The following is a 27,582-nucleotide window of genomic DNA, read 5'->3' on the forward strand; positions in this document are numbered from 1 at the left end:
ACGCACATACCGACCTGTAGGCGGCAGTAGTTCCTTGTCATAGACTGACAGTCCATAGAACTGCAGCTCCCATTGGACCCTGCTTCGGCTCTCACCCTGTCACCGGCTAACGTCAGAGTTTGATATGTTCTCATGGAAACCAGGTCGAGTCCGTGCACGAACGTGTAACAGAAACTAGTCAGCACGCAGAGGGAAGCCATGTTTATAACTGCCGAGGTGTGTTTTTTTTCTACCTGCCGTAGATCTGTGAGCTTGACAGTGGGACTGCACTGTAATCATTAACAGACAGGGGCTGCTCGTTTACGGCAGCGCGCGCTCTCCCGCTCTCGTGCTGTCCCGGACGTCTTCTGTAATTTGAAGGGCACGGAGCGTAGGCGTGCCGCTGCAGCCTGTGTCTTTAAACGCAGGAGGAGACGTGAGTGTGTGTGTGTTTGTGTGTGTGTGTGTGCGTGTGTGCGTGCGTGCGTGCGTGTGTGCGTGTGTGTGTGTGTGTGTTTCTGAGAGATGTAGCCTGCCCGTCGCCAGCATAGCTCCGAACCCACCTGCCCCTCCGCTCTGTCATCTCCCCGCCGAGCAAGGAAGGAAGGAAAGAAGGAAGGAAGGAGGGAAGGAAGGAGGGACAGGGCTGAGATGCTGGGAGGCGGCTGTAAAGGAAAGTTCAGTGTGTTTTTGGTCAACAGAGAGGCGTTCTTGTAAATTCACATATTCCAAAGAAGCTCCGGACTGACCGACGTCTACATCTGCAGAAACCCAACATAGCTGCTCAAGTCCTCAAACAGGTAAAGGTGATGATTAACCAGCGGCACGCATGCGTTATGTTCATACTTGAAGCCTATCAGAGGCATTTGTAGTGTAAACATACTTCCAGTAAACAATACAGGAAATATCGCGGTTTATTTTTGTATTATTCTGACAGCAACTGTAAAGAAATGCCGGAAACCTGATTCCGTGGATGTAACATGATGCATTGATGTGTGTTGTTTGTAACGTGACACTATGATAATTCAGAGTACACCTGTCAAAATCCACACTTTTCCCACCTTTTGCAATGCCAGACATAGATTCTCACACACACTGCTCTCGTGTTTTTTTTTTTTCTCCCCCTGATCTCTACCACATTTACACCAATAGGCTACATGCAGCCTCTGGCATTCATGTGTCTGAGATAATATCTGACACAAAACACAACACAATTAAAATGACCTTCATCTTTTTCAGCCAAAGAAATTGTGCTTGAAGTGGGAGTGTAATTAGGCCAACGGTTCTCCTTTTACAGCCAAGGTATGAGTCATTTTATCCGTTGTAGGCTATGTAAAACACCTACCTCACGTGAAAGTGAACATTGCAGACATTGTGTTCTGATGTTTACATGGGTAAATAGACACTGTTTACCAGATATCAAATGACACATGAGGAGTCAGAAGATGTTTCGTAAAGATAACTGACCCATGTCATAAATTTGTCATTATGTTCTACTATCATAGTGTAATTTCATATAGTGTAACATATACTTTACCCTTACACTGCCTCACAGTACAGTAGGCTACATAGTATGCCTTGAGGAAGGATTAACCTACCAGCATTAGGGATGCACAATATTGTATTTTTTGTAAATATTTTCCAACTGTGTTGGCCAGTTCCTGATCCTGATATATCTATATATGCAATGATCAGGAAGAAGGTTCTTATGATGGACTAATGAATTTGTAGTGTTGAAGGAATGTGATGTGGCTCCTTTTCACATGACTGTTTCAGACCATGGACTGTATATAAAAATAGACGTCGCTTCTGAGAAGCCAATACATTCCTTCAAGTGCAGTACCACCAACGACCGCTAAGGGCTGGCTCCAAAAAAACTCTGGCTCCAATAGACTCCTATTCAACTTCTGGCTAAATTCACTCCTTCTGATCATTGTTTTGAAAATAATGACATCATTAATTAGATATTAGGCCTCACAGAGCAGAATATTTGTGGGGGTGTCTGGTTGGATTGAAAGGTCTGTGATGCAGTGAGGTTTCCGCTATGGGGAGGTGGGTGTAGTGTCCTCGGGTTTCCAATCTGATCGAATCAAATCGCTCCTCCGTAGTGCATCCGAATATGGTCACTTCTGGCTCCAGACTACCAAGATATGGACGGCCAAAATGCTAGTCTCAAGACTTCAAAACTGCAGTTCGCAAACCAATGGGTGACATGCGTTTCAGACACTTTAAAAAACCTCCACGCCACCGACATATTGTGGCACACTCTTTCACACTTGAGAGCCACTAAAAGCACCCTCGCACCGGGAACATGTTGTTCAGCATTTAGGCATAATTAAAGCGTCATTTTTTTGGCCTGTCATATCGGCAGGAAGGTTAATTTTGGGCCAATGCGGATATTTCATTTTAAAGCCGATATTGGCCAATACTGATGACGTACCAATATAATTGTTATGTAAAAAGAATTATAATAACTGGATTCCAAAACAATGCACACTCAGCAATTTTAGTCCAAATGCAGTGTTTAACCCTGACCTAACAAGTTTTGTCAGTATTTACTGGAGCAGCAGCTGCATTACTGTGAAGCTGCTGTTGCAACTTTTTGTCTATGTTTCTTCCTTATTCTTATTTAAAAAACAGTAACTCTGCAGAAAGGTAAATGTGGCAACCAACCGACTTCTCTGTATGAGAGCATTTCATACACATGCAGACATTAGTACACATGAATCGGGGCTATTTCGCGTGCCAGTCCAAGGATCTTTTTTTAACATCCCTAATGAGTTTTTGGTCATTGAATTTATTTTTATCACTAGGTTATTCCAATTACTTAATATTGCTAAATAGACTTTTGCATGTCAATTATCTGGTAAATGAGAAGTTGCTTTTGCATCTAATAACAACATGGTGATATTTTTTCTCTGCAGAGAGCCTTTTAAGCAGAATGCATCAGTAAATGTTTCCATTTGGCTGATTTCCATTATTGTTAATTGACAGACTCTGAAATTGCATCTTACAACATAGGTTTGCAACGCAGACGTTACACTGTATGTTGTCAACACGTTTCTTCATTGTTAGATTGTAAGCAAAATCATTTTGACAACCTGCAGCCTTGGCTATGAGCTGATCAGAAAGATGAGGCCCCCTGGATACAAGGGAGTTATACTCAGTGGCACTAGGACCTGGAGGAGCCATTTACAGCTGTGGCAGCAGCTGCCGGTGTCATTTCTGTCCAGGTCATCATTAGTATCCCTGTCACAGGGGCATATGGCACTGGAGGCCCTCAACACCAACACTCGGTTTGGCTGTAATTTCAACATTAAACACTAAAGAAGGTAAAATGCGATCAACATCATGGCTGGAAAGACTGGGTTGATGCAACGCAGCCATGCAGAGCCAGTGATGTAAGATAAAAGATAACTCAGAGTGAGGCTATACATGATTTCCTTTATGTATGCCCCTGAAGAAGAAAGCAGTATGTTTTCTGACCTTTTGCCCGACTCATTCACTCAAACCTATCTGTGTGCTCATTTAATCCCACCAAAGGAGCCAAGGAGGCTGGCTGTAGACTGCTGTTTGGGTTACTCCACATCCTTCCTGGCTCACTCAGCTCTCACCCCCTCAGGAGGGTGCATGTAAACACTATGACACATTTGTTATAATCAAATCATTCCACTCTCTCCTCTGTGAACGTGAGAGGAATAAGAAGTGGTAGTCTGTCACAACTATTCCCAGAAAGGCAAATATTTGGTACTAGCTTTGTCATGCATAAAGAAAATCAACATTATTTTGTGTGTGTGTGTGTGTGTGTGTGTGTGTGTGTGTGTGTGTGTGTGTGTGTGTGCGTGTGTCTGTGTGAGTGAGTGAGTGAAAAAGATGAATTGCACTGTATTTTTGGAAGGCGGAAGAATATGTTTTCCTAAATACAAGCAGAGAAACTTGCATGCACCACTTCCATTAACATCCATATCTCAAGTTTTAGTTTTCCTTCCTTCATTTTCACTTTCATAAAGTGTTCATTTCTCACACACCTCACCTTGTCTTCAGATATTTTTGTGCAATAACTACAACATGGTTTGAAAATTCATCATTCTCCAGTTTTTCTCCTATAATCCGAATCACACAAACATACATTGCCACTGATTATGATCTATGTTTGGTTGTTGTGACGGTGGCCGCTGAGACTGTGGCATGTTGACGTCATTGATAGGGACTGTGAGATGGTTGGCCGAGGGAAACAATACACAGCGTGTCGCAGGAGGAGGGTAAGTGTCACCTCAGAGTGCAGTGGGGACAAGAGACATTTTCAGGAATAGTAAAGGCACTTGGCTTGATGAGAAAAGGAAAAATGGAGAAAACTAAATAGGTGGAGTGAGCGATTCAGTTTCCATACAGTGAAGGTGGGTAAGATGGAACAACAGAGTCTTGGGGAAGATGGTGAGGGAGGAAGGATTAGAAAATGGGATGATAAGAGAGAGAGAGAGAGAGAGAAAGAGAGAAGGGGGGGGGGATTAGAGCTTGGAAAAATAGACATTGCCAGAGGGAAGTGTGAGAGGATCAATTTAGAGGCATTCTGCGAGGAGACAGTGCTGTCACTGAATGGGCTCTCGGTTGGCTCTGCCTCCCGCTCCCTGTAGCTCGTTTTGCACCCTCCCACTCCCACGTGTGCCCACTCACCCTCCTCCTTTACACTCCCCCCACTCAATGCCATACATGGACCATAGGAATACATCATGCCCAGCCAGGCCCCAGGTTATTGGTGGACTGAAAGACCAACATGTTTCTGGGCACATGTGGAATACAGAGGCAGCTTTCGTCTCTGCATGAAAGTCATGGCCTCTGTGTCTTCAAGGTCATGTGAATAATTATGAGAGAGCTCTGTTATTTCTGTATCCCCAAGCGGATAGCCCTTCCTCCCTGCTGACCAAAACGGTGTCCATAAAGCACAGGATGTTATTTCAGCCATGTCAAAAAAATGCAGTGGGTTAATGTTTGCCATGATTTACACCCAAAAGGTTAGGCGTCTCTTTTCCCTCATTAAAAATGTGACACTGACATTTTTGGACCTTTTTTCACACATCAGACTTAAGCCACTAACTGACTGATGGATGCCCAAATCAGCTCTTTTAAGGCTCGGACATGTCCACAAGCACAAGAACTTGTTCCCATCTATGTGGCTGATATTTAGTTTTAACATCTAAACGACCCTCGCTTTGGTGATGAATAATTCATGGTTGGCAGCGTACATCATTTCGTTCTCCATTTGATTTTTTTTCCTTAATTGTACGAGCATATTTTTCCATGGAAGTGGCATAGCAAGCTTTTGTCTTCAGCCATCATGTATATCACCATAATTGCTCAGTTATTTATACATTTTTGTCAAAAAGCTGCACATGTTTTGCATTGGAATCAGAAATAATAGTGATTCAATTGCTTGAATTGCCATTGTTTTCTATCGATCTACAATTTTAAGAGACATGCAGTCACACATTAATTCAATGAATTGTTATTTGAACCATTTGCCTTTAATTCCTCTATTATTTCTGTCCTCCTTTGCTCTGTGTCTCCTCTCTGCCTGTCTGATCTCTCTGCAGCGCCCGCTCTCTGTGTTGTTGTTTATTCCATGCTGTTGATTTCTGCTGTTCTGAACCGTGCAGCGGTTCCTCATGTTAGTGTGTGGCAGGTGCTCTGAGCTGATATGAACTGACTGAGTATCTCCCTGGTTACTGGAGGACAGGCAGGCAGCCTAGGTAGAACTAGCGTGGATGATTAACTCTGCAGGCTTTTTTTTTTTTTTCTCCAAATCTCCTATCCAGTTCAAGTTAGGACAGTAAGAGAATGTCTCTTCCTGCCTTTTTGCTGTTGTTTTTGAATGAATTTTGTACTTCCAGTTTTATAAAATCAATACATGCTGTTGCTGTTTCCAAGGCCATGAGAAGGCAGGTAATTGAACAGTCACGAAGTTAGTAGCTTGAATGACTCACTCAGCTGTCCTGCTGGGTGAAGAGGATCTCATGACAGTCTTACACTCATCAGCTGAATTGACTTGTCATTTATGAAAGCAACTGCATGTTGCGCTCTCCAGTTTTTCAGTGTAAGCTCCTCTTAGCTCCTATTTTAATTTATTTTCCTCATGTCATCTTTGCATCGCACACTTTGATCTTCTCGGACCTTAAAAACATCATAGCTTTTCAGGGTCAGCTGTGTAAGATGTTCTGGCTGTTAGATTCCTAAAATGCAAACACAATATGTATCAAGCAAGTGCAAGCATTCCTGTTCTTTTTGTTGTCACAGAAATCTTAAGAAATGGACCAAGATAATCCGAGCCAAAGCCAAACACAAGAGGACAACCCGAACAGAGGAACAGAAGCTTTAACAATAACTTCAGGTCCAGCATCAGATACAGTGCCTCCGGACACTGATCCTGATATCGGCCAGCCTGCAGCTCCTGCCAGGCCTCGGCGGCCCCAGAGGAGCGCCAGAGTAGAGGGCTCTGTTGACATCTCCGAACCTAAAGTTGAGCCCAAAGCTGAACCCAGTCCTCTAGCTGACCAAAATGAGAGCATTCCTGATGGCAATGTGGCAAGTTCTGCCAAACCCTCCCGCCCTGCAGCAGTCGAAGGAGAGCGCAGCGAGCCCCATGTAAAGGTCGGTCCTAAAGGTCCAGGCCACCACCCAGTTAGGGCTGCCTCGGTCCCCTACCCAACTGCCAGCAGGCATGTGCATCCTCACCTGAACCCTCATGCACAGAGGGCCTTCTCTGTCGCAGGCACAGCCGACACTCAGTCCCAGACTGTGGAAGACTTCAGGCAAGTTTCCTGATCTCTGTGTGTGTCCTGACATTTATTTCTCCACAGGACCTATCTTTCCCAGACAGATCAGCAAGATTAGCCTTGGCACACAACATCCATTTATATTTATACAATGATAGTTGAGTCTGCATGGCGGCATTATTACTGTGAATTTGTGGCCAAATGGTGGTGAGTTTTGCTAAACACTCTGATCTTAAGACAGTTATTTGTTACTGTATGACAAACTTACACATTAGTGGGTTACAAATTCAACCAGCAAATCCCTGATTCAAGTTCAATTAATTTCCTTTTCTCTCCATAAATTACAGTATATCCTTTCTAGGGACTAAAAAAATGTTCAAAAGGGTAATATGGTTTTACCTGAATGGCCAGTGTTCAGTTTAGTAGGTAATGAATCACTGTACACTGAACTGATGTTGCTGAGCCAAAGCCAAAGATTGAGACACTGATGAGTCAGTGAATTTGTACTTGGCTGGAATGTTGTAATGATGCTTAGAGTTAGGTAAAATATAAAAAAATTAAAATTCGGAAAAGCATTGATAGTGTTTTATATTTGATCATAGCTAAATGCATTGCCTGTTCATAGAGATGACATGCAGTTTTACAAAAAAATACAGCTGCAGAAGTCTGATTTAAGTCATTTGATGAACAAAAAGGTTGACTAATTCTAATTATAAAAGTGGCATTAAGTGGAAGTTTGAATCATGACACTGTTAGTCAGTGAGCATCATGAGAAAATGTCTGACTCCCTTGGGAGATCACCACCTACTGAATTAGGTAAAAGATGTGAAGACTCATCCGTGTGTTTCTGAAAGTTCTGATATGTCTGGTATGGCACTAGATGGTCCCTAAATATCCTACATCATAAAAACGTTGAGATGCAGGGGAATTTTTGATCCACTTGTACCCCAGACTGAGAGGCAAGTTACACCAGTCTATTATTCACACCCAACTTGCATGTGTTTGTCCTGGTCCAGCTGCTGAAAATCAACATCATCTGTTTGTCTACGTTTGTTGCTTTGTAATGTCTGTTGTTTTTACTTATTATTAATTTGTCTTAAGTGTTTTAATGCAATTTCTTCTGCCTCAGAATGACTGACTTGAGTACATGATGATTAATGGTTTTGTGAGGCCAAATTGATGGGTAGATAACTGAAAATACAGTTGCTTCTGACATGTCAAAAAAGTCGAATAAAGAATACAGCTGACCTCGCATATTGTGGTGAGAAACTAAGAGGAAGGACTATGTCAGTGTTGTTAGGGCTGATATGACGCATAGGGATCTGCTAATACAAAGATTGTGCTGTCTCATTCAGCGTCTGTAGGTTCTGACAGGTGCGCAGGAGACGAGCGTTTATGAGAGATGTTAAAAAAAACACTTTTCCAACAGGCTGCACATCATCACTTGGAATGTGGGTTCAGCCACGCCGCCTGATGACATCACTTCTTTGCTGGGGCTGAATGTGGGTGATGGAAACACAGACATGTATATTATCGGGTGAGTGTTTTGTGGTGGCCACAGTCATTCTGCTTCTTCAACATAAAGGGTCAAGTGTCCATTGACATTCACTTGTTCCACATCAACTCTGCAGACGATGTCAATGATGTGCAGTCAACTCAGATTTGACTGTGTCTCTCTCTCTCTCCCTTTGGCAAATATTCTCTTGCATTTATTAATCCTCTATTACATTATCAAAGCTCCTTCTCATTAGCTCCTCTTACATCTTTTTTGGCTCTTTACCCTTTTGCCCTGTTGTGTCATTTTTTTCTTCAAGGCTGCAGGAAGTCAACTCTATGATTAACAAAAGACTGAAAGATGTCCTCTTCACAGACCAGTGGAGTGAGGTCTGCATGGAGAGACTCAGCCCCTTTGGTTATGTGCTGGTCAGTAATGGCTTATATTGTAAACACATATGCACACACTCGCATAATAAAACAGCTTAGATTCATATGCATTACGTGATTGCTGACGAGATTTCTGCTTCTTGCTGTTTCGGCTCATTTTGTTCCCTGAGCAACTGATGTGGTGATAATGTATAGCAGGTGTGTAATGTCAGCGTATCTGCTATCTTCCGCTGTCTGCCAAGCTGATAATGCAAAGCCGAGCTCTCACTGACTCTTGCTTTCCCTTTCTGTGTCTTTATACTTGTACAGTGGCCCCTTTTCCTCAATCTTTGCCTTTCATGGTGGCCTCACACACCCAGTGTGAAGGTAACATACACAGACATGTAAAAACCTAGCAGGTTATATGTCTTCTTAATATATATTCATTAAAAGCATGGACCTATTCATGTAGAATATTATAAAAAACTATTATGTAGAAATCATTCGGATGTTTATTTTCCTAAGAAGTGTTGGTATTTTCTGTATTAAGTAGCACATACCGCAGCTGTGGTTGGTGTTTGTCTCCCTGCATCTGAAACGATGCTTTGCTCTGTCGGCATGGTGAGCCAGAGAGCGTGAATCAGCTGTCGAGCTGAAAGAGCTAGGCAAATGTCTCCCAGGGTGCTGTTTTATTTTTGGATCATGTCGTTGTCAGTGTTGATGGGCCTCTGACAGTGAGGCTGATGCTGTCCTCCAGCTATCTCATGGTCGGCTACGTTAGTTTAAACCTCGTTAAAATCATCTCGATGTGACCTTTTTGTGTGCTTCTAGTGGATACTAATGCTGTGAGCAGGTTGGTGAATGTGTAAGTGGGAGTTTGTCAAGCTCTTGAGCAGAAGGAGACCCACGGTTGTGTCAGTAAGAGTCTGTGTGGCCATGACATGGTGGACAGACACGTAGTAACAAGACACCCCATCTGTTCTCACTGCTTTTAGATAGTCTCCGCATTAAGACTCATTGTCAGGTTCAAACGGTAACCGCTGCAAGCAAAAGAAAGCCTCCTCAAATCCGCCCTTTGCAGCAGAAGCACAGAGCTAACAAGACACTTTTTTTCTGGCAACTCACCACGGTTGCTGCTGATTGTCACTGTAATTACGGTCCACGTATTAACAAAGGCAGTTTTTTCTGGCTGCAGACTCTATTTGCAGCATGGCGCAACGTACTGAATGTGCTGCAGCATAACTCTGTATACATACAGAGGCAGAAACTTCCTCTTAGCATGTCTTAGAGACTTCAATAATAAGCTGATATTTTGCACTGAACTTCTTCCAAATTCCCAGGCAGTCGTGCTAAGATCACACTTGTTACTCACAGCTCATTTCTTCAGTCATGTGTGTGCTGCACAAGGTCAAACATACACAGCTGCACACATGCTCGTTCTCGCTCTCTCTGTCTCTCTCTCTCTTTCTGTCTCTAACACACTTGTCTCTGGGCTTAAAAGTATTTTCTGTTCTGAGCCAAAAATGTAGCTTGGCAGCCTTCAGGAGCTTCCAATGTTCACTGATGTTGATAAGACATGCTATTCAACCTCAGTGTACGCTTGCAAAGGTACATTCTCTCAGACTTTACACAAGCACACACACACACACACACTCATTGTTTGTGTCTACACACAAACCAGAAAATAAAGTCGGTCCACTTTACGGTTCAGTAGAATCCATTACGCAACAAAGTCGTTCAAATAGCCAGTTAGTATACAAGCAATAGGGTCTTCTGTCACGTGGAGATGTAAGCCTACATTACTGCCCGCAGGGCATTTCAGGCCGGGCGTGATTGTGCTTCAGACTGTGGTTGGGGGTTGGGATGTGTAGATAACTGGATGGGAAAAGGGAGCGGCAGTGATAAACATACATATCTGGGGGAGGGGGTTGACATCGCATGCAAGTGCGTGTTTCACTTAACAAATGTGCATGTCATGTTCCTGCCTATCTTGTGAAACACAAAAATATCTGCATTGTTTTTTCACACCAGTGATGCGCAAATGTCAAAATCTGCATATTATTATGGTGCACAACAAGATATGCTTGGGAAGATGGTGGAGGACCCAACCATCAAGTGCCGTCACTGTGGGCTTTTTGCTGTATGGGGGTTTAAAACCGCAGCAAGGGTACACCACAAGCTATAGCATCCTTAATGTGCAGTGCTTAATGTGATGTAGTGGGAGAGCTAGGCCACAGGCTCCTGCAGGGCAAAATTGAAACGCAAGGGGATAGAAAAATGAGGAGTGAGAGACATTAGAGACAGATATTTTATATTCATACAGTAGTGAAAATGAACTTTACAGCTGTTCTCTTTACAGAATCATGCAAAGTGCCCCCTGCTGACTCTCCGGCCTACTTATCAAGTTCTTCATGTCTGTCCCTTCTCACCTGTCTGTTCTTCAGGTGACATCCCAGCGGATGCAGGGGTGTTTACTGCTGGTGTTTGCCAAATACTTCCACCTGCCTTTCCTCCGTGGAGTCCAGACGGAGACCACCCGCACAGGCCTCGGGGGTTACTGGGTGAGATGGCCACTGCCACCATTCTGTGATCAGCACTGTGTTATGTAAACTTCACACATGGAAACAGAGATATCCATAGAAGTGGATTACACATCTTTATTAGTTTTTATCTTGGACACACTGAACATATGCATTAAAGACTGCATCATATTAGGTCTTATAATTTGTTAGTCAAGTACTGCTTCATCTAGTTTTATGAGACTAAAGAGATCGATGTTGGTGTCTGACAGCCTGTCTTTATTAATGCTTGGAAAATCAAGTACTACAATAATTAAGCCAAAGGCAAGTAATTCTTCATGTGTTTTAACTGTTATAAAGATTTGAACTTCTACAAACGAGCAAGTACTTTATAGAAATTTTGTCAAGCGGTACCAGTTTTCTTGTGATCAGACAGTGGACTGTCTGAACACTCAGGGCTCAGATCAATATCTAAAGGTATGGTGCACTATCAAGCGAATTTCATCCTGCAAATCATACATACTCATACAGGCATCAGCACATCATGCAAATTTTGCACCGCGACATGTTTTGTGTTTTAATGGGTCAGAGCAGCTAAGTGAACGGTGGGAGGAAATCCGCAGACTCATCTTGTGGGGGTACTAGTGAAGTGCACAGTGGGGGGGCACTGTGCACTTCACTGTCACCATTAAATATTGATATTGTTCCTCAGTGCTCTTTAATGACTAGACTTCCTGTTTTTCTATGCCAGAGACACATATACAATACAGTAGAAACATTGACATACTAATTACTGCCCTGAGACACTTTTTAAAAAAAATTTTTTTATCACTGCCAATATTATTTAATTCAACTATTCATTTAATTTTGCTTCGAGGGAAATAAATGGACACAACTGTCTTCTCTCTCTTTTCACCAGTGGCTGCCATCTTTTCTTTAATAGCGTTTGAACTTCTGCTGTGCTTGTCCGTGTGACAGGGGAATAAAGGTGGAGTGAGTGCCCGTATGTCAGTGTTTGGTCACACCATCTGCTTCCTCAATTGCCACCTGCCGGCTCACATGGAAAACTCAGAGCAGCGCATGGAGGACTTTGAGAGCATCCTGCAGCAGCAGCAGTTTGAGGGCCAGGCTGCCACTGGGGTTCTTGACCATGAGTAAGTCAACACACACACACACACACACACACACACACACACACACACACACACACTTCTTTTTATGCGGAAATCATTTCTCAATCAGCATTTAAAAAGTACTATTATTCTTGTACTTGTTTGAATTTATGAAATTACTCATTTTTTTCAGTCTAGTGTTCTGGTTTGGGGATCTCAATTTCCGCATTGATGGCCTGGATATGGAAGTGGTAAAATCTGCCATTGATAGCAACAGGTTTCCCATGTTGTGGGAAAAGGATCAGGTAAAAATAAAGGTTTTGTAATATATATGTAAATAGAGAAATCTGTGAAAACAAATGTAACTCTTCTGCATGTGGTCTTCCTGAAAAGCACTGGATACAACTTGTACTTTTCCTCATCTGTATTCATAGCACCCAATTGGTTTGAGTTTTAACTGGGTTCATTTTTAGAGAACAGTAGTAGCTTCTATACTCTGAAATCCTTGCCAGACTTGTTTCCCAGAGAGGCTGTTTGTGAATCAGAAGGCTTGTGAAGACTTGTAATTTTACAAGCTGAAATTATGTTAAAAAGTCAGGAAGTACACAATGTATTGCCTTCTCTCCTATTGTGGACTATGTAGGTAATGCCACTAGAGGGCAATAGAGAAACATACTCTTCCTACAAGAGCCGTCAGTAATTATCAAGAAGTATGTGATGTCTGTTGATTGAATTTTTTACAGCTGAACATGGCCAAAGACGGTGAGACAGTGTTGGAGGGATTCCAAGAGGGTCCGCTGAAATTTCCTCCTACCTACAAGTTTGACGTTGGAACAAATACATACGACACAAGGTTGGTGTTGCTGGGCAGATATCGCACAGCCCAGCTCAATAAGAGTTAATACACTGTCCTCCCTGAAAGGTCCTCACTAGCCTGAAGAAAGTACAGAAGTTCTTGTTTCTTCCTTCAAGTGTTGGTTTTAAACAAGATGATATTTTTGTATGCCTCTGTGCTGGATGACAGCTGTGGCTGAAGGCTTTTATGTTTCCCGGTTGGCCCTCTATCCTGTTCTCGTGAATGTGATATCTCAGGAACACCTTGAGGGAATTTCTTCCAATTTGGCACAAAAGCTCGTTTGGACTTGACTTTAGTGTTCAAAACATACTGTGACCTCACAAAATCCGTTTGTCACCATAACTCAAGAATTCGCACTCTTAATATGACAAAATTCTACACAAATGTCTAATAGGAAAACAATTTCAAAGGTTAACTTCACTGTAACATCATATTCTTCTGCAAAAATAATTTTCTGGCCATCATTCAACACCATTACTCAGGAACAGAAGGGGAGAATTGTGACCATATTACACATCTGTTTGGATACTGACTCGGTGACACTAGTCTTGAGTGTCCACCTTGATATTGTGCTGATTGTATAGATCGTCTGTCTGTCCTGTCTCTGTCAAGTAGATGTGTGTGGGAAAAATCCACGTTTTAGAGTTTGTAGCTCCTTTGCAGCAACATCCATATTTGAAGCATCGTCTGCTGTCATTATTACAACTTTGTTTTCTATCAGAATCAACTTTATTGGCCTAATTCCTTCAAAGTCTTCACTTTATTTACTAAATGAGTCTGGACAGACATGGATACCTGAAGCTTGACTGTTTGGCGGAGACATATAACCGCAAGGTGGTAATTTGAGTTTTTGTCTTGCTCTGTCTCTCTGTTTCCGGTAACATCCCAGTGGGAAGAAACGTAAACCAGCTTGGACCGACCGGATCCTGTGGCGCCTTAGAGCCACCGCATCTGCCGATGCCACTCTGAGAGTAGGGAAGCGTGTCTCCATTTCAGGGCTGAGCAGCGGGAGCAAAGTGACACAGCACTGCTACCGAAGTCACATGGAATACACTGTCAGTGACCACAAACCAGTCTCCTCCATCTTTACCCTACAGGTGAGACACACTACGGTACATTATAGTAATAATTTTGACTCATAATTATTAGGGCTTGCATCTTTGAAAGGTATTGATAGTGGTGCTGATATGATAATATAACACTTTCAGTTTCAATATCAAACAGCAATATAAGAACTTTGGTGAAATAAAATGCACTCTAAAAATTACAATATAGTTCAGTACATATCTAAAGAATATGTGCATGAGACTAATACATTTGGAGCCAGCATTTGACCCTGGTAAATGTTCTTTGTAGTTCCCATACAAGGTGGATGTTGCCCTGGTCACACTCGTCGTGGAGGATGAGTGGAATAGTATTGCTGATGCCACAGCAATATTCAAACTGGCGCCCAACTATTCCCGCAGCTCATGGGACTGGATTGGACTGTACAAGGTAACTAGAGTCACCAAATAATATGTAACATTTGAAGAATCCATGTTTGTAAGCCATCAGGTAGGTGTGTGCATTATGAGTTTTAATCATGTAGTTCATGATGATGCTGCCCCCATAGGTGGGTTTCAAACACCACAAGGACTATGTGGGATATGTGTGGGCCAAGCAGGAGGAAGCTGATTTTCATCGACAAGAACATCAGGTAACAAGGGTGCATTCTGAATTCTCTGCAGAGTTCATCTTCTTTCACATTTAATAAATGTCTGACTAACTGTTTTCCAGGTAACCTTTACTGAGGAGGAATTGCCCAAAGACTCAGGGGACTTTATCTTGGGTTACTATAGCAACAACATGAGCACTATTGTGGGTGTAACAGAGCCATTTCAGGTAATCATAACTCACTGCTTTCTTGGGGTTTAAGCAATCAAATGCGCATCTTATCGTCTGCATCTTTCCAGTTTTTTCATTTCGCCTACTCATATTTTGCTGCTCTTTTTTTGTATTTCAATCCCTTCATTCAACTCTTTATATTTATTTTTCATACATCCACAGATCCAGCTTCCCACTTCAGGCCATGACGGCAGTTCTTCAGACAGCTCTGACTTCAGTTCAGAAGATGACAGCAATCATCTCATGAAAATGAGGTCCCGCAGTCCGAGTCCACGTAAGGGCAAGCATCGCCGCCGTCATAGCCGCAGCCACAGCCGCAGCCACAGCCGCAGCCACAGCAGCAGCCACAGCCGCTCTGGCAGCCTTGCACAGGCCAAGATGAAAGGACTCAACATCACTGATGGCACTCCATCAAGCACCACGACAGAGCGTGAGTCCGCCGGATCCCCAGTAGAGGGCAGCAGCAGCCAGCTGTCTGTTCCTGGGAAGAAACACAAAAACACAAAGGATTCAGGTGTGTGATGCGCCACCTGGTCCTGCTGTTGTCACAGGTCACATAACCAACTGTTGTGTCTTTTATTCCATACATCCACCGTGCTGTATGTTTTCTGCAATGAAAATGTACAGTTCCTGATGCCATCCTTTTCAGGAATAGCCATCTGGTTTGTCCAGGAGGTTTACTTTGCCTTGAGTTGTTTTGTTAAACTGTGCACATTTTATGTGGATTTTTTTTTTTTTTTTTTTTTTTTCTTTTTTCTTTTTTCATTATTTGTAAACCTTTCACTCTGTTTCTTCTATCTTTGTCCGTTCTCAGGTGTTAACAGTACAGGGACCTGACACCTTGCATTAGGAAATACTCATGGATTTCTGGTCATGTAGAATAAAAACGTAATTAATACTTTCTAGAAACCATCTTCCTTGTTTTCCAAATGCGGTTTGAAACTCTGCACTGATGAACCTAGCAGTCATGTCAGTAGACTGCATATAAGTGACAGAAAATGCTTTTGCGACAAGGACTATGACATACTTGACACAGACATTTTTCACAAATCCCTGTGTTTGCTTTAGTTGTGGAACATGTGTCTATCATGACAGCTCGCACCAACAGCATTTTATTCAGAAATCACTCACATCATTAGTTTCTGCAAATGGAGATAGCCATCTAATTTGACTTGGCGATAAGAGTCGGCACACATCACAACATGATATGCAGGGAGCATTTCAAATGTTGCACCAATGGAGATAGTCCCACCAGGGTGGATAGAAACAGCAGAACCAAAGTAGGTGGAGACTGGGTGTGAGGGGGCTCCACCACTAGCAATGGCAGCAGCACAACACGTCAGTGTAGAGAGTGAATGTGAGTGTAAAGGTCTTTAAATAGAGCGCCATATCTGTGTAGGGGGATGTGATGGAGGCTAGCTGCCAGCTGACACAGCACAGCTGTCGTGCCAGAAGTAGTTGATTGATTGTTGGCCACTTACTGCTGGCTCAACTGCAGTGATACAAAAATCACATACTTGCTTTGATTGCATTTTGAATATATAATACAATCATTACTTTTTTGCATGGTGTTTTCAACATAGAAACAAGTAAAATCCAACACAAGACACTATTTCAATCTAAATATCTCATACAAATGTGAGCAGGAACTCTACTGTGTAGAGCTACTACAGTGATTTGTATTATACTGTAGGTGGTATGATACAAAGCTGACATGTTCCACTATTGTGAAATATCACAAATCTACTGTGATATTTCAAAAAAGCAAAATGGTCCTATCTTTTTTTTTCATATGATTTTAACTTGTCACTTTTGTTTCCTCTTTCCAGTTCACTGTGTTTATTTTTGTTTTCTCTCTTGCTCAGATCTTCCCCTGTTAATCTGGGTGATTAGTCGTCACGATAGTCGTTTTGCATTGTTACTGTGTGACCTCTGATGCACCATCTTAGACACTTTGTACTTTTGGGCTGTTAGCGTAGGACAGTGTATACTGTTGTAGCTGTAACCTCAGTGTGTATGTTTGTAATTAGTATTTTTGTGTATGTGTTTTTCTGGAAGTATGCGTGGGTGCGTGTTTGTGTATGTGTGAATGACAGTGAATGGGGTGTGACCGTGTTTGCATGGTTTGCTGCTGGACATACTGTACATTCCGGTACTGTGTTTTTTGTGCCGTAAAGTGCTGTTTTTGAATCCTCTTTGTCATAATCGTAGCTGTGAAAATTGTTAGAAAAACATGGTAAGGACAGTATAAATAATCTAACTACAGCGTAAATGTTAGATGAAGAAATGCTGAGTAGTTATACTTGCGTAAATCTAAAATTATTTGAATCATTTCATAGTGCATTCATGTATTTTCTTAGTTTTGAAATCTACTGGACCTTTTGTTTAAAATAAGATGTTGAAAAAGATTGTCCTACTTTAGATAATTTAGATGAGTATGTTCAGTGCTGCAGTCATGAACAGTGATTATTGTGAATAGTTAAAAAACCTGTCTACCGAATGTTATTGTTTTGCAATTACTGTATGTGGCTAAAATAGAAGAAACTTTATGTAAAGGAGGAATATGAAGTGTTGTAGAATATATATAATCGGAGACCATCTATGCCACAAAGATTATTTTAATTAAATTATGTATTTATTTTCTTATTTAACTGTCAAATGAGCCTGAATTCTGCTGGCCAGTGAGGGAGCATTATTTCAATGGGAATGTTTTAATACTGATGATATCACAGAGTATTGATGATTATTTTCCTTTCCTATTTGGAAGTATGACGAGAGATGGTGATTTCTCCGGTTTCCATATTAGTGAATTCAGATCAAATGTTGCATTTATTGTCAAAAGTCTAGATTGTTTAGTCTACAGGTGTTTGCATAACTGTGAATGAAACTACAAAAAGTACAGCAAGCCTGTGAGATATTGATTTTTGGCCTATAAGGATAGTTCTCTTTGATCAAGGAGGCAAGAAGGTTGTTTGAGGGTTGCTTGCTTTGTTCTCCAACCCAGAAACTTGTGCAACACTGTCCAAAGAAATAATATACTATCTTTCAAACTGTGGTCTGTCTGCTTTTTGAATGTCTTTATATATAAATATATTTGATATATATATATATATATATATGTGAGAATTTCTTTTTCCTATTGTATATGTCATTTAAACCGATCACATTTAGTTAAAAACAGAACTTTAAAGATTTTTTTTTTTTTTTAGGAAAGGTGTGTCTGTGAAAGAATAAAATAGAGATAGATAAAGAAACAGAAACAGTGACTCAGCTTAAAATGTGCACTTACAAAGTAAATAAGGTTGATGAGTAAATATAATTCCCTGATACAATACAGTCTGGGTTGCTAAAACCCTTACATGAATAAGTGCATTTCATATCTCCATTAGTCAGTAACTATAAAGGTCATTAGTGCAACAACTGTACTGTACAAGCATTTCTTCTGTTACGTGAAGGTGATGCATTTCTTTCAATGAATATCATCATTAGGGTATACCTTCCATCTGCTGTTAATCTTCTGACAACCAGTCAGCTCTTATTGACTTCTTATTAAAATAAGATAATCCTTAGTTAGTCCCACAGAGGGGAATTTTGCAGTATTACAGCATCAAAGGGGTGAGTGCAATAGCAAGTAGATCAGTGATAAAAAAAAGAAAGAAAAAAAAGAAAGATATCCGAAGTAAGTAAACAAACATTGCACAGTTTAATATCGGCCTACATTGTACATTGATATTACAAGAGTAAATGTGTCCGTTTTGGTGTCTGGGGAGGTAACTGTTTACGCTGTAAGTTGCTTGCTATTTCAGGCTTTCTGAATAAATGTGGATGACAAAAACAACAACACATCCTGCAGAAGGCAACAGCTGGTGCATCTTGCATCATGCTACTTTTTCAAAAGAAAGTGTCCATTCTGCAAATTCATGCTGACTGTACTGCACTGATGCAACACTGGACAGGGATTGAGCTGCTTGGTTTAGTGACACTAAACACCATAAGCCCAGGTAACAATGAAAATCAGAGAATGAATTGAATAAAGTGGTACAGGCTGATGATACAAACAAAGTTGTAGTGTGAGTGTGAAATGTTAGTTTGGTTTTCTCTTAGATGTCCAGCATCAGGAAATAAATAACAGTTTAAGTGTGTGATATCAGCCACCGTATATGTGCAGTAAACCTCTTCAGTATGATCAACAGCTGCTGGTAAAGTTAGCTAATCTTCACAATGACTGTTGATTTACAGAGTGAGGTGACCTTGTTACCTGTCTTCAGAGCAAGTCAGGTAGAACATCAGGTCTCTGTGTAACACTGGACTCTGATTGAAAAGCGGTTGTGTTTGTGTGGTCTACTCCTTTATGAATGCTATTTCAAAATGGCAAGCATATATTCAAACTGAAATTATTAATATGTGCAGAATGTCACAACATTCAAAATAACAACTGTAAAAATGTACACAAGCTGTTTTGATGAACCTGTTCTTTGCATCACAAACTTTGTAGCTTTTCCCCAGCTTCTACATGTGCATCTGAACCTGGATAAATCCATTCTCTCTGGGTAAAATGCAAAGATCTGTAATCCAATGTTCCTAAACTAAAAGTAGAAATACTCTCAGAAATACTTTTCTTAGTTTCAGACCATTGATCTCCTCAAATAAATAACAGGGCCCTTTTTTGAGACATTAATTAAAACCATCTGTAGCCTATAAAGGCACAACATCTTTACAGTCATAGCTTTTGATTATATTATGCAATGGGGCTTGAAGCATAAGAGGGAGATAGGAGCTTTTTGAGTATATAATCAACTTATTTTTCGATATGACATCTCCAGCATGTGCTTTTCTCTCCACTATCCAGTTTTCACTTTGTTTCTAAATGTATTTCCAGGTTAATCTGTCTGTATCACAAAGGAAGCACATGTTCTGATGTTCTCCTGATAGCAAGTATAAATGCAATTTATCAGATTAATTATATCGTTATTGGTTTGTATCAAACTTTCATGATGGTTTTTAGGAAATACTTATTTCTTGTCTGGTCCACTCAGCCTATTATAAAACACACCACACAACGAGTTTTACATAATAAAAAAAATAGCAATTAGATGTCATGGATGTAAGCAAAACAAAATTATACCTTTTACGCCTTCATCTATTGTCTCTCTGGACTCTTATTATCTGACTATCAGGGAGTCTTGGCCATTCCTTACTTCTTAAAAAAGCTATTAAGATTTTGGGGTTGATGTTCATTTTGAGGTTGTTAAGAGGTTAGATTTACATACGTGTCGGGGGTATTTGTGCTTGAAGAGTAAGAGTGCTGCACTGATCAAGAATATAGAAATACAAGAAGGATATGTGTGGGCAGAGGTGGAATGTATCAAAAATTGAGGTAGGCTATTTGCTTTTGAGTATTTCCATTTTATGCAGCTTTATACTTCTACTCCACTAAATCTCAGAGGCAAATAATGTACTTTGTACTGCACTACATTTGTCTTACAGCTTTAGTTAATTCATTTTAAGATTACAGTTTTTCATGTCCTTTCTGTCCAGTAAAAACCATTCATCTCCAAATTTGGTGAATTGAAATTTGAATTTTTCTCATATACTGAAGGATTAGCTGTTCCTTTGTGGGTCCTACATTTTTAGATAAACTATTTCAAAACCAACTTGGATTCATTGGAAAATGTATTGTTTTTCTTGTTGAACAGAAACGATACAAACACAATCTTATAGAATAAGAGTTATCACTGTACATTAAACTAATCAACTGTGCATAAAGATAAGCACAACCTTAATTAACTTTAGCACCAAAAGGCACATTAATGTAACATTAATATAATATTAATTAAAAAACATCAAATACAATGGTAAAAGACAGAGATTACTTACTGCATACTGTTTACTTTTGATACTTTCAGCACATTTTTTCTGATGATACTTAGCTACATTCTTAACAAAGGTTTTTAATGCAGGACAAGTGGTGTTCGTACTTTTAATTAAGTAAAGGACATGAATTCTTCGACCACCAGTTTGTGTACGTGTGGAAGATAGAGTAGAAGTTACTCATTTAAAATCTGCAGGTCGGGTTTCTAACCTGCGCACTTAATATTAAATCGAAAATCAACACAAGGTGCGAATACCTCGACTGATTTCTTACGTCATCATTCTCATCACATCTCCACTACGGCAAAAACACATTCTTTAGGTGTGATGAGGAAACTTCTGAAGTAATTGGTGCGCAAGTTCCCGTGTCGCTGTAACATTTTGTGAGCGCGATTCGTTCACTCTTTGGTTACAGTACGGGGCGACCCCCCCCCCCCCCCGGATAAGCTCGATGGTATGGTCCGCCTCCTCGTGACGTCAGTGCGACTTCATAGGATAAATGGTAACGCTCTGCGCAATGAGGCTCAGTATACGGAGTGGGACGTTCTCTGAAAACGCTGAGGCATTGCCAGTACTAAGAAATACTGCCAGCCTGATACCACTGCTGCTACACATTAAAAAAAAAAATAATAATAAAAAAAAAAAATTGTACCAACAGCTGTCAACGATGATGAACGGACAGATGAACGGCTTTCATAACTCCCTCATTGACGAGGACTGCTTCTTGTTCACCTCGGAGTCTGTTGGAGAAGGACACCCCGGTAAGAACCGACACGCCGGTCGGCCTTTCATCGTGTTTATCTCGTGGAGCGGGTTGCGTCTGTAAATCTTATTTTCACGGCAACGGTTTTGTCCCGCTGACTATGAAGTTAACATTTCAGATGAGTGAGTAAAAGGCGGTTTAGAAATGGACATAATTTAGGTTTGAATGTTTGGGGCCTTTTTCTGCTGCGCGAGTGTAGCTGGGCCGGTTTCAAGAGCACGCGCCACTAGCTAACGTTAGCTTGCTAATCTTTGGTGATGCTCTGCCTGTCCTGGTCCTCCCGACAGCAAACACACACTCCAGTGTTTGTCTCCGACACTCCCTGGAAACGATGCATCAATACTGTTTTTAATTACAACATCATCACTTGTTAACTGCTTCACGTTTTTCTGGAACTAACTGGGTCTATTTGGAAAGCACGCGAGGCACTGTGACTGCTAACGCTATTTATTTATTTATTTATTTATTTATTCGCCCTGGCAGATGTATTGTGTTTAGGATATTTAGTATATAATGCTTGTCTTCCGTCCCCGTCTTGTTGCGCGCGCTCTCCGCCACATGTGCACGAGATGAAATGGCGACTGTTGAAACTCCGAGCCACTCCCACTTCAGCACGAACCGAGCGGTGGCGCACACGTGCCCTCGTTTACGTTCAGACCCAGTGATGGGGGGGGGGGTTTGCTGCAGGTTTTTTTTGTTTAGTCACGTTGATTTTATTGTTGTTGTTTTTTTAGATAAGATCTGTGATCAGATCAGTGATGCAGTCCTGGATGCCCATCTCAAGCAGGATCCTGATGCCAAAGTTGCATGTGGTAAGGAAAGATTGGGTTTCTTCTTGTCCGTGTTGGCTCCTGTCAGATGTTCATATTGACACAGGAAAACCATCTTTTACCTGTGTTTGTAATGTTGCATCATTCTTGGGTCATGCAGAGACTGTTGCCAAGACCGGGATGATCCTGTTGGCTGGTGAAGTGACATCACATGCCACCGTGGACTACCAAAAAGTTGTTCGTGACACCATCCGCCAAATTGGATACGATGACTCCTCCAAAGGTATAACTTGTAGTTTAATTTGTAGTTTATCTTTTTCATTGAATTGTTGGTGGAATTTCTTGGTCTTGATCTGCTGCTTTCTGTTGCAGGTTTTGACTATAAGACCTGCAATGTTCTTGTGGCCTTGGAGCAGCAGTCTCCTGACATCGCTCAGGGTGTTCACATTGACCGCAATGAGGAGGACATTGGAGCTGGGGACCAGGTGAGTAATGGCCATAAATGTTTTGGTGTGATATGGGTGTGCTGAAATGTAAATTATTGCTATTTATTGCCCTTAAATGCATTTTAATTAATGAGTAAATGTCTCTTGCTCTGCAGGGTTTGATGTTTGGATATGCCACCGATGAGACAGAGGAGTGCATGCCTCTGACAATTGTCCTTGCCCACAAGCTGAATGCCAAGTTGGCTGAACTGCGACGCAATGGCACCCTTCCATGGCTCCGGCCAGACTCAAAGACTCAGGTAGAGCTCTGATTGTTTTTGACTTCATTAAATGTTTGCAGTATAGAAAGAGCGAGGCACAGAAATGTGAGGATAAGATCAGTCGAACCACTCGGCCATTGGGTCACCACCCCGAAGTTGAAATTATTAACTGCTTTAAATTCTCCTTTTTGGTGGCGATATTGTAACTTATTTATGTTTTCACCTTCCTCGCAGGTTACTGTGCAGTACCGCCAGGACCGCGGTGCCATGCTGCCTGTGCGCGTGCACACAATTGTCATCTCTGTTCAGCATGATGAGGATATTTGCCTGGAGGAGATGCGAGATGCTCTGAAGGAGAAAGTCATCAAGACCGTTGTTCCCTGCATTTACTTGGATGATGACACCATCTACCACCTGCAGCCCAGTGGGCGGTTTGTCATTGGAGGCCCACAGGTAAATGTCGGAGGGCGTGGCTCTCAGGAGCTGATTAGCACGCAAGATATTCACCAAGGTGTAACCTCTGTTCCTCTGTTACAGGGAGATGCTGGACTCACTGGACGTAAAATCATTGTGGACACCTATGGAGGCTGGGGAGCCCACGGCGGCGGAGCCTTCTCTGGAAAGGATTACACAAAGGTGGACCGCTCTGCTGCGTATGCTGCCCGCTGGGTGGCCAAGTCTCTGGTGAAGGCAGAGCTCTGCAGGAGGGTGTTGGTTCAGGTGAGTGCTGGTGTCATGGTCCACCAGTCGTCATTTTAGAGAGAGGGGCCGCAAGACGTTCCTACCTGAAGTTTTCTGTGTGTAAATGCTTGATATAATACGTCAATATGTGCTGTATTAGGTGTCCTATGCCATTGGAGTTGCCCATCCCCTCTCCATTTCTATCTTCCACTATGGGACCTCCCACAAGAGTGAGAGGGAACTGCTTGACATTGTGAAGAAGAACTTTGATCTCCGTCCTGGAGTCATAGTCAGGTAATGTATAACCTCTGAAGGCATCTGCTTTTCAATGAAACAGCAGCTCCTGGCTCCTTCGTGTTTCCAGTGCCTTAGTTTTGTCTGTATGCAGTTGCCCCGTGTGGGATTTGGTTAATTTAACCAATCAACTATGAAAGTACCAGAGTCAGTTCCTTTAGCCACGTCTGGCAACTTGTTTGAGTTCCGTTACCAAAAGCTATGAGTTTATCTCTTTCTGCTCAGTTACGTGGCATAGTAAGTTATGTATACAGTCATCTGGAGGCAAAAGTCTCTTATTGGGGCAGACGTGTTCGATTAGTGGTGTAAGGAAGCCATATAGCACCGTTACATGGGTGTGTTTTATAAATTGGATCAGTGTGGTTTCCATCTGTAAGCTGCAGTGTCCTGTGTGCTTGGCAGGGTAAGTTTCAAAGCTTAACCTTTCCCTCTTCACCAGCTAGTCAAAAAGTTTTTATTTAATTTTGTTTTGTTGGTGGCTCTCGGCACTCCCCATCGTCTTAATTACGAGCATTACGCTTGCGTGAGTGTGACTGTGTGCATCTGTGGTCGCTCGGTGTGACTGCTGCTAAACATGTTGATTATGTATTCCAGGGAGCTGGATCTGAAGAAACCCTTGTATCAGAGGACCGCAGCCTATGGCCACTTTGGCCGAGACTCCTTCCCATGGGAGGTGCCCAAAAAACTCAAATACTAAACCTGTTAAGCTTTTCCCCCCAGGCTTGTTGGTGTATACTACAGAGAAGCCTCCAAGGTTCTGGGGGTGAAATGCCATTACCTCTCTCATAATAATGGTACATGACTCCCTTCCTCACTCCTCCTTCGTCTTGTTGCTGTTTTCTGCTAGTTGCAGTATCGTGCTGGGTCCTAGGAGGCATGCCTCAGAAACTTGATGTTTTAAAGAACTGGGTGGGTTCCATGAACCCATGCACCATAGCACTTCCATGTTTTTCCCCTCATCTTGAGGTTCCCCTGCTTCTTGTGGTGGTAGATGCTGAGTAGCTATTCGTTCCGCTCTTGTCAACGTCATCAGTCTTCTATTTGATGTTTTGGCGGTAGCATATTAGGCTATATGCGATACCCCTCTTAATTTACTGGTGCTACTGATAAAATGAGTCTGCATTTGGTAGATGGAGGGTTCTCCGATCTGACAGTCCCCTAAAAGGTTTTAGCTTTTTTCTAAACATTCCTCCTTTTGTCAGTCTGGTACAATTATTCCTTGACCTCGTGCTCTTTTATTCTCAATTTTTGTTTTGTTTGTTAGCTTTATTCCCCTGTCTTTGTGGAGGATGTTAGAATGGCACAATTAAAATTTAAGGGTTGTTGCTGTTTTCACTAAAAAAAAAATGCTATGCATTGCAGGCTAAGGGGCAAGCCAAATCCTAATTATTCAAGCTCTCAAAAGAGCATAAGGCCTCAGATGCCACTACAGACCTTTGCCGTTTTCTGACGTAATACAGAAAAGTCAGAAGCTGCTATGTCACTGCATGGTCTGCAGAGGTGTTGGTTATACTTGATGGCGTTGGAAGAATTCGATTGTTTATGCATTGAAATTACATTTTTTAAACGAGTCCTTTTTTAAATGTGGTATTGCTTGCTTCTTTTTTTTTATGGTTTGAAGTGACTAAAGACCCTTTTACCCTCGAGGCTTATTGATGGCAGGTGTAGCTACAGAGAAACCTGATTCTCATCTTTATCCTTAAAGGGGGAGTGTTCTTTGCCACAGAGTCTTTTTGGCTAGGGTTTAAACCTAAACACTATTTATTTGTTCTCTGAAACTCGGCGTGGATACAGAGAAGCTGAGGTTTCAGAAGGCAGCTTTAAACAGACTGGTTGTTGAATCTCGAATTCCTTTTTGACTTGATCATTTCAGTGTTTGGCTTGAGGCTCCAGAGTGTTGTACAGAAAAGCTTTGGTCCGCCTCAACAAGAAAGTGTCACTGGCTACTGTTAACGACTATTTCACGACCTTTTTTTTTTTTTATTATTATTATTTTTGGACTGCAGATCTTATTTTTTTAGGGGGGTTAGTTTCGAAATCCCATTTAAAACGTCTGGTGCAGTTCGTTGGCTCTTGCCTATCCTCATGAATGCGATGGCCGCATTTGGCTGGTGTGGTACAGAGAAACCAGCCGTGTTTACATAGCCATCCCATCTGTGGGATAGAGTTTCAAGTTTTGGTTTTGTTCCCTTTTACCACTCGGACATCATCCCGTTGGTTACAGTAAGTGTAAGAGTGCCTTTTCTATTTCCTCTACTCCCCGTTTGCTTTTTCTCCCCCTCCCCCACCCCACCCTCCCCCCACCATGCGTCCAACTTCCAAGAGGAGCAAGTAGCTCATACTGTAAAATGCTTCATGTCCTTGACTGGGTAGTTTCCTTCTGCTCTGTAATAAATAACTACTCCCTATCAAATGTCCGTTGTCTCGTGAATTTTGTATGTTCATCGTACACGCCGCAAAATGTCATCCGTGTTTGCTTGATTCAAGAAGTTTGTCACCAATGAGTTTTTTTTTTTTTTAATAAATACTTCGAGTCTCTGACAAATCTTTCTGCAAGCATGAAATCTCCTTCCTTTGGTGATTGCCTTATCCCATATCGCTTCTAATGTAAGGTAATTGGCAGTAAGCCGTTTCTGTTGAAGACATTTTGACATGTTGCAGTAGAAAAGCACGGGGATTGTTGAATACACTGCAGCACCTGCATTTCACCCAAATCGAGTAAAAAAAAAAAAAAAAAAAAAGAAAGTCTGCTGAAGTGACCGTTTCCTTTAAAAAAAAACATTTGTTTTTAAGGCACCTATCTCTTCCGCGTTAAGCGCAGTAGAGAGTTGGCATATGTGTGCGTTTTGTGTAATGATTGACGTGTTGCGTGACAGCTGTGTGTTAACAGAACTGGTTCTCTGGTATGCAAGCAAAAGTGTCGTTTGAAAAAAAGATTTTAAGCATCACTAAGTGCCAAGTTCAGTTTCCATCAATTACTTGGAAGGAGTAAATTGTTACATCCTGGTGTTTGTCCGCATTAGAACAGCCGTTTGTAACCTATTTAATTAACTCAAAACACTGTACTGAAGTACAGCGTTCGTTTAACGCTATTTTATACCTCCACTCGACTAAATTGATGACGTCTCAAGAATCGGGGTCACATTTCAGACGTCCGAGTTAACGGCTCCAACAAAATAATTCCCCCCTCTGAACTACTCGCATGGTTTCATTTCAATAAATGTTCGATTGATCAAATATCTTACCAAAGATTAAAATAAATCTGAAAACATTTGTGGATCAGAACTTGTTTTTTTTTTTCTTTCCTCATCTGACGATTTAACATTTTGAGTTTTTCTCAGGATGACATGTTCCTTTGTGGGTTTAGGAAAATGTCCTACATTTTTAGATGAACTTTCAAAACCGACTTCATTGGAAAATGCATTGTTTTTCTTGTAGAACAGAAACGATACAAACATAATCTTATATAATAAAGAGTTATTACTGTAGATTAAACTAATCAACTGTACATAAA

At 41.5% G+C, this 27,582-nt stretch overlaps 2 protein-coding genes across 2 annotated transcripts; both read left to right on the forward strand.

The window, feature by feature from the left end:
* Nucleotides 1–143: 143 nt before the first annotated feature.
* inpp5jb (inositol polyphosphate-5-phosphatase Jb) lies at nucleotides 144–18,038 on the forward strand. Its single transcript, XM_069178320.1, has 13 exons — nucleotides 144–779; nucleotides 6,271–6,785; nucleotides 8,179–8,286; nucleotides 8,564–8,672; nucleotides 11,057–11,173; nucleotides 12,110–12,285; nucleotides 12,437–12,548; nucleotides 12,987–13,096; nucleotides 13,989–14,196; nucleotides 14,456–14,593; nucleotides 14,712–14,795; nucleotides 14,876–14,980; nucleotides 15,146–18,038. The coding sequence occupies exons 2-13, from the start codon at nucleotides 6,283–6,285 to the stop codon at nucleotides 15,503–15,505; spliced, it is 2,130 nt and encodes a 709-aa protein (XP_069034421.1). The 5' UTR covers nucleotides 144–779; nucleotides 6,271–6,282; the 3' UTR covers nucleotides 15,506–18,038.
* Nucleotides 18,039–21,373: 3,335 nt separating this feature from the next.
* mat2ab (methionine adenosyltransferase 2Ab) lies at nucleotides 21,374–26,481 on the forward strand. The gene is made up of 9 exons (XM_069178465.1): nucleotides 21,374–21,615; nucleotides 22,352–22,429; nucleotides 22,548–22,670; nucleotides 22,760–22,872; nucleotides 22,989–23,132; nucleotides 23,328–23,546; nucleotides 23,631–23,813; nucleotides 23,935–24,068; nucleotides 24,663–26,481. Exons 1-9 carry the CDS (start codon nucleotides 21,522–21,524, stop codon nucleotides 24,763–24,765), a joined length of 1,191 nt encoding a protein of 396 aa, XP_069034566.1. The 5' UTR covers nucleotides 21,374–21,521; the 3' UTR covers nucleotides 24,766–26,481.
* The last annotated feature ends 1,101 nt before the right edge of the window (nucleotides 26,482–27,582 follow it).

Source organism: Embiotoca jacksoni, unplaced genomic scaffold (genome assembly GCF_022577435.1).
Source record: "Embiotoca jacksoni isolate LCO1_2020_lvr unplaced genomic scaffold, fEmbJac1.0.p SCAF_8, whole genome shotgun sequence".
Taxonomy (NCBI): Eukaryota; Metazoa; Chordata; class Actinopteri; family Embiotocidae; genus Embiotoca; species Embiotoca jacksoni.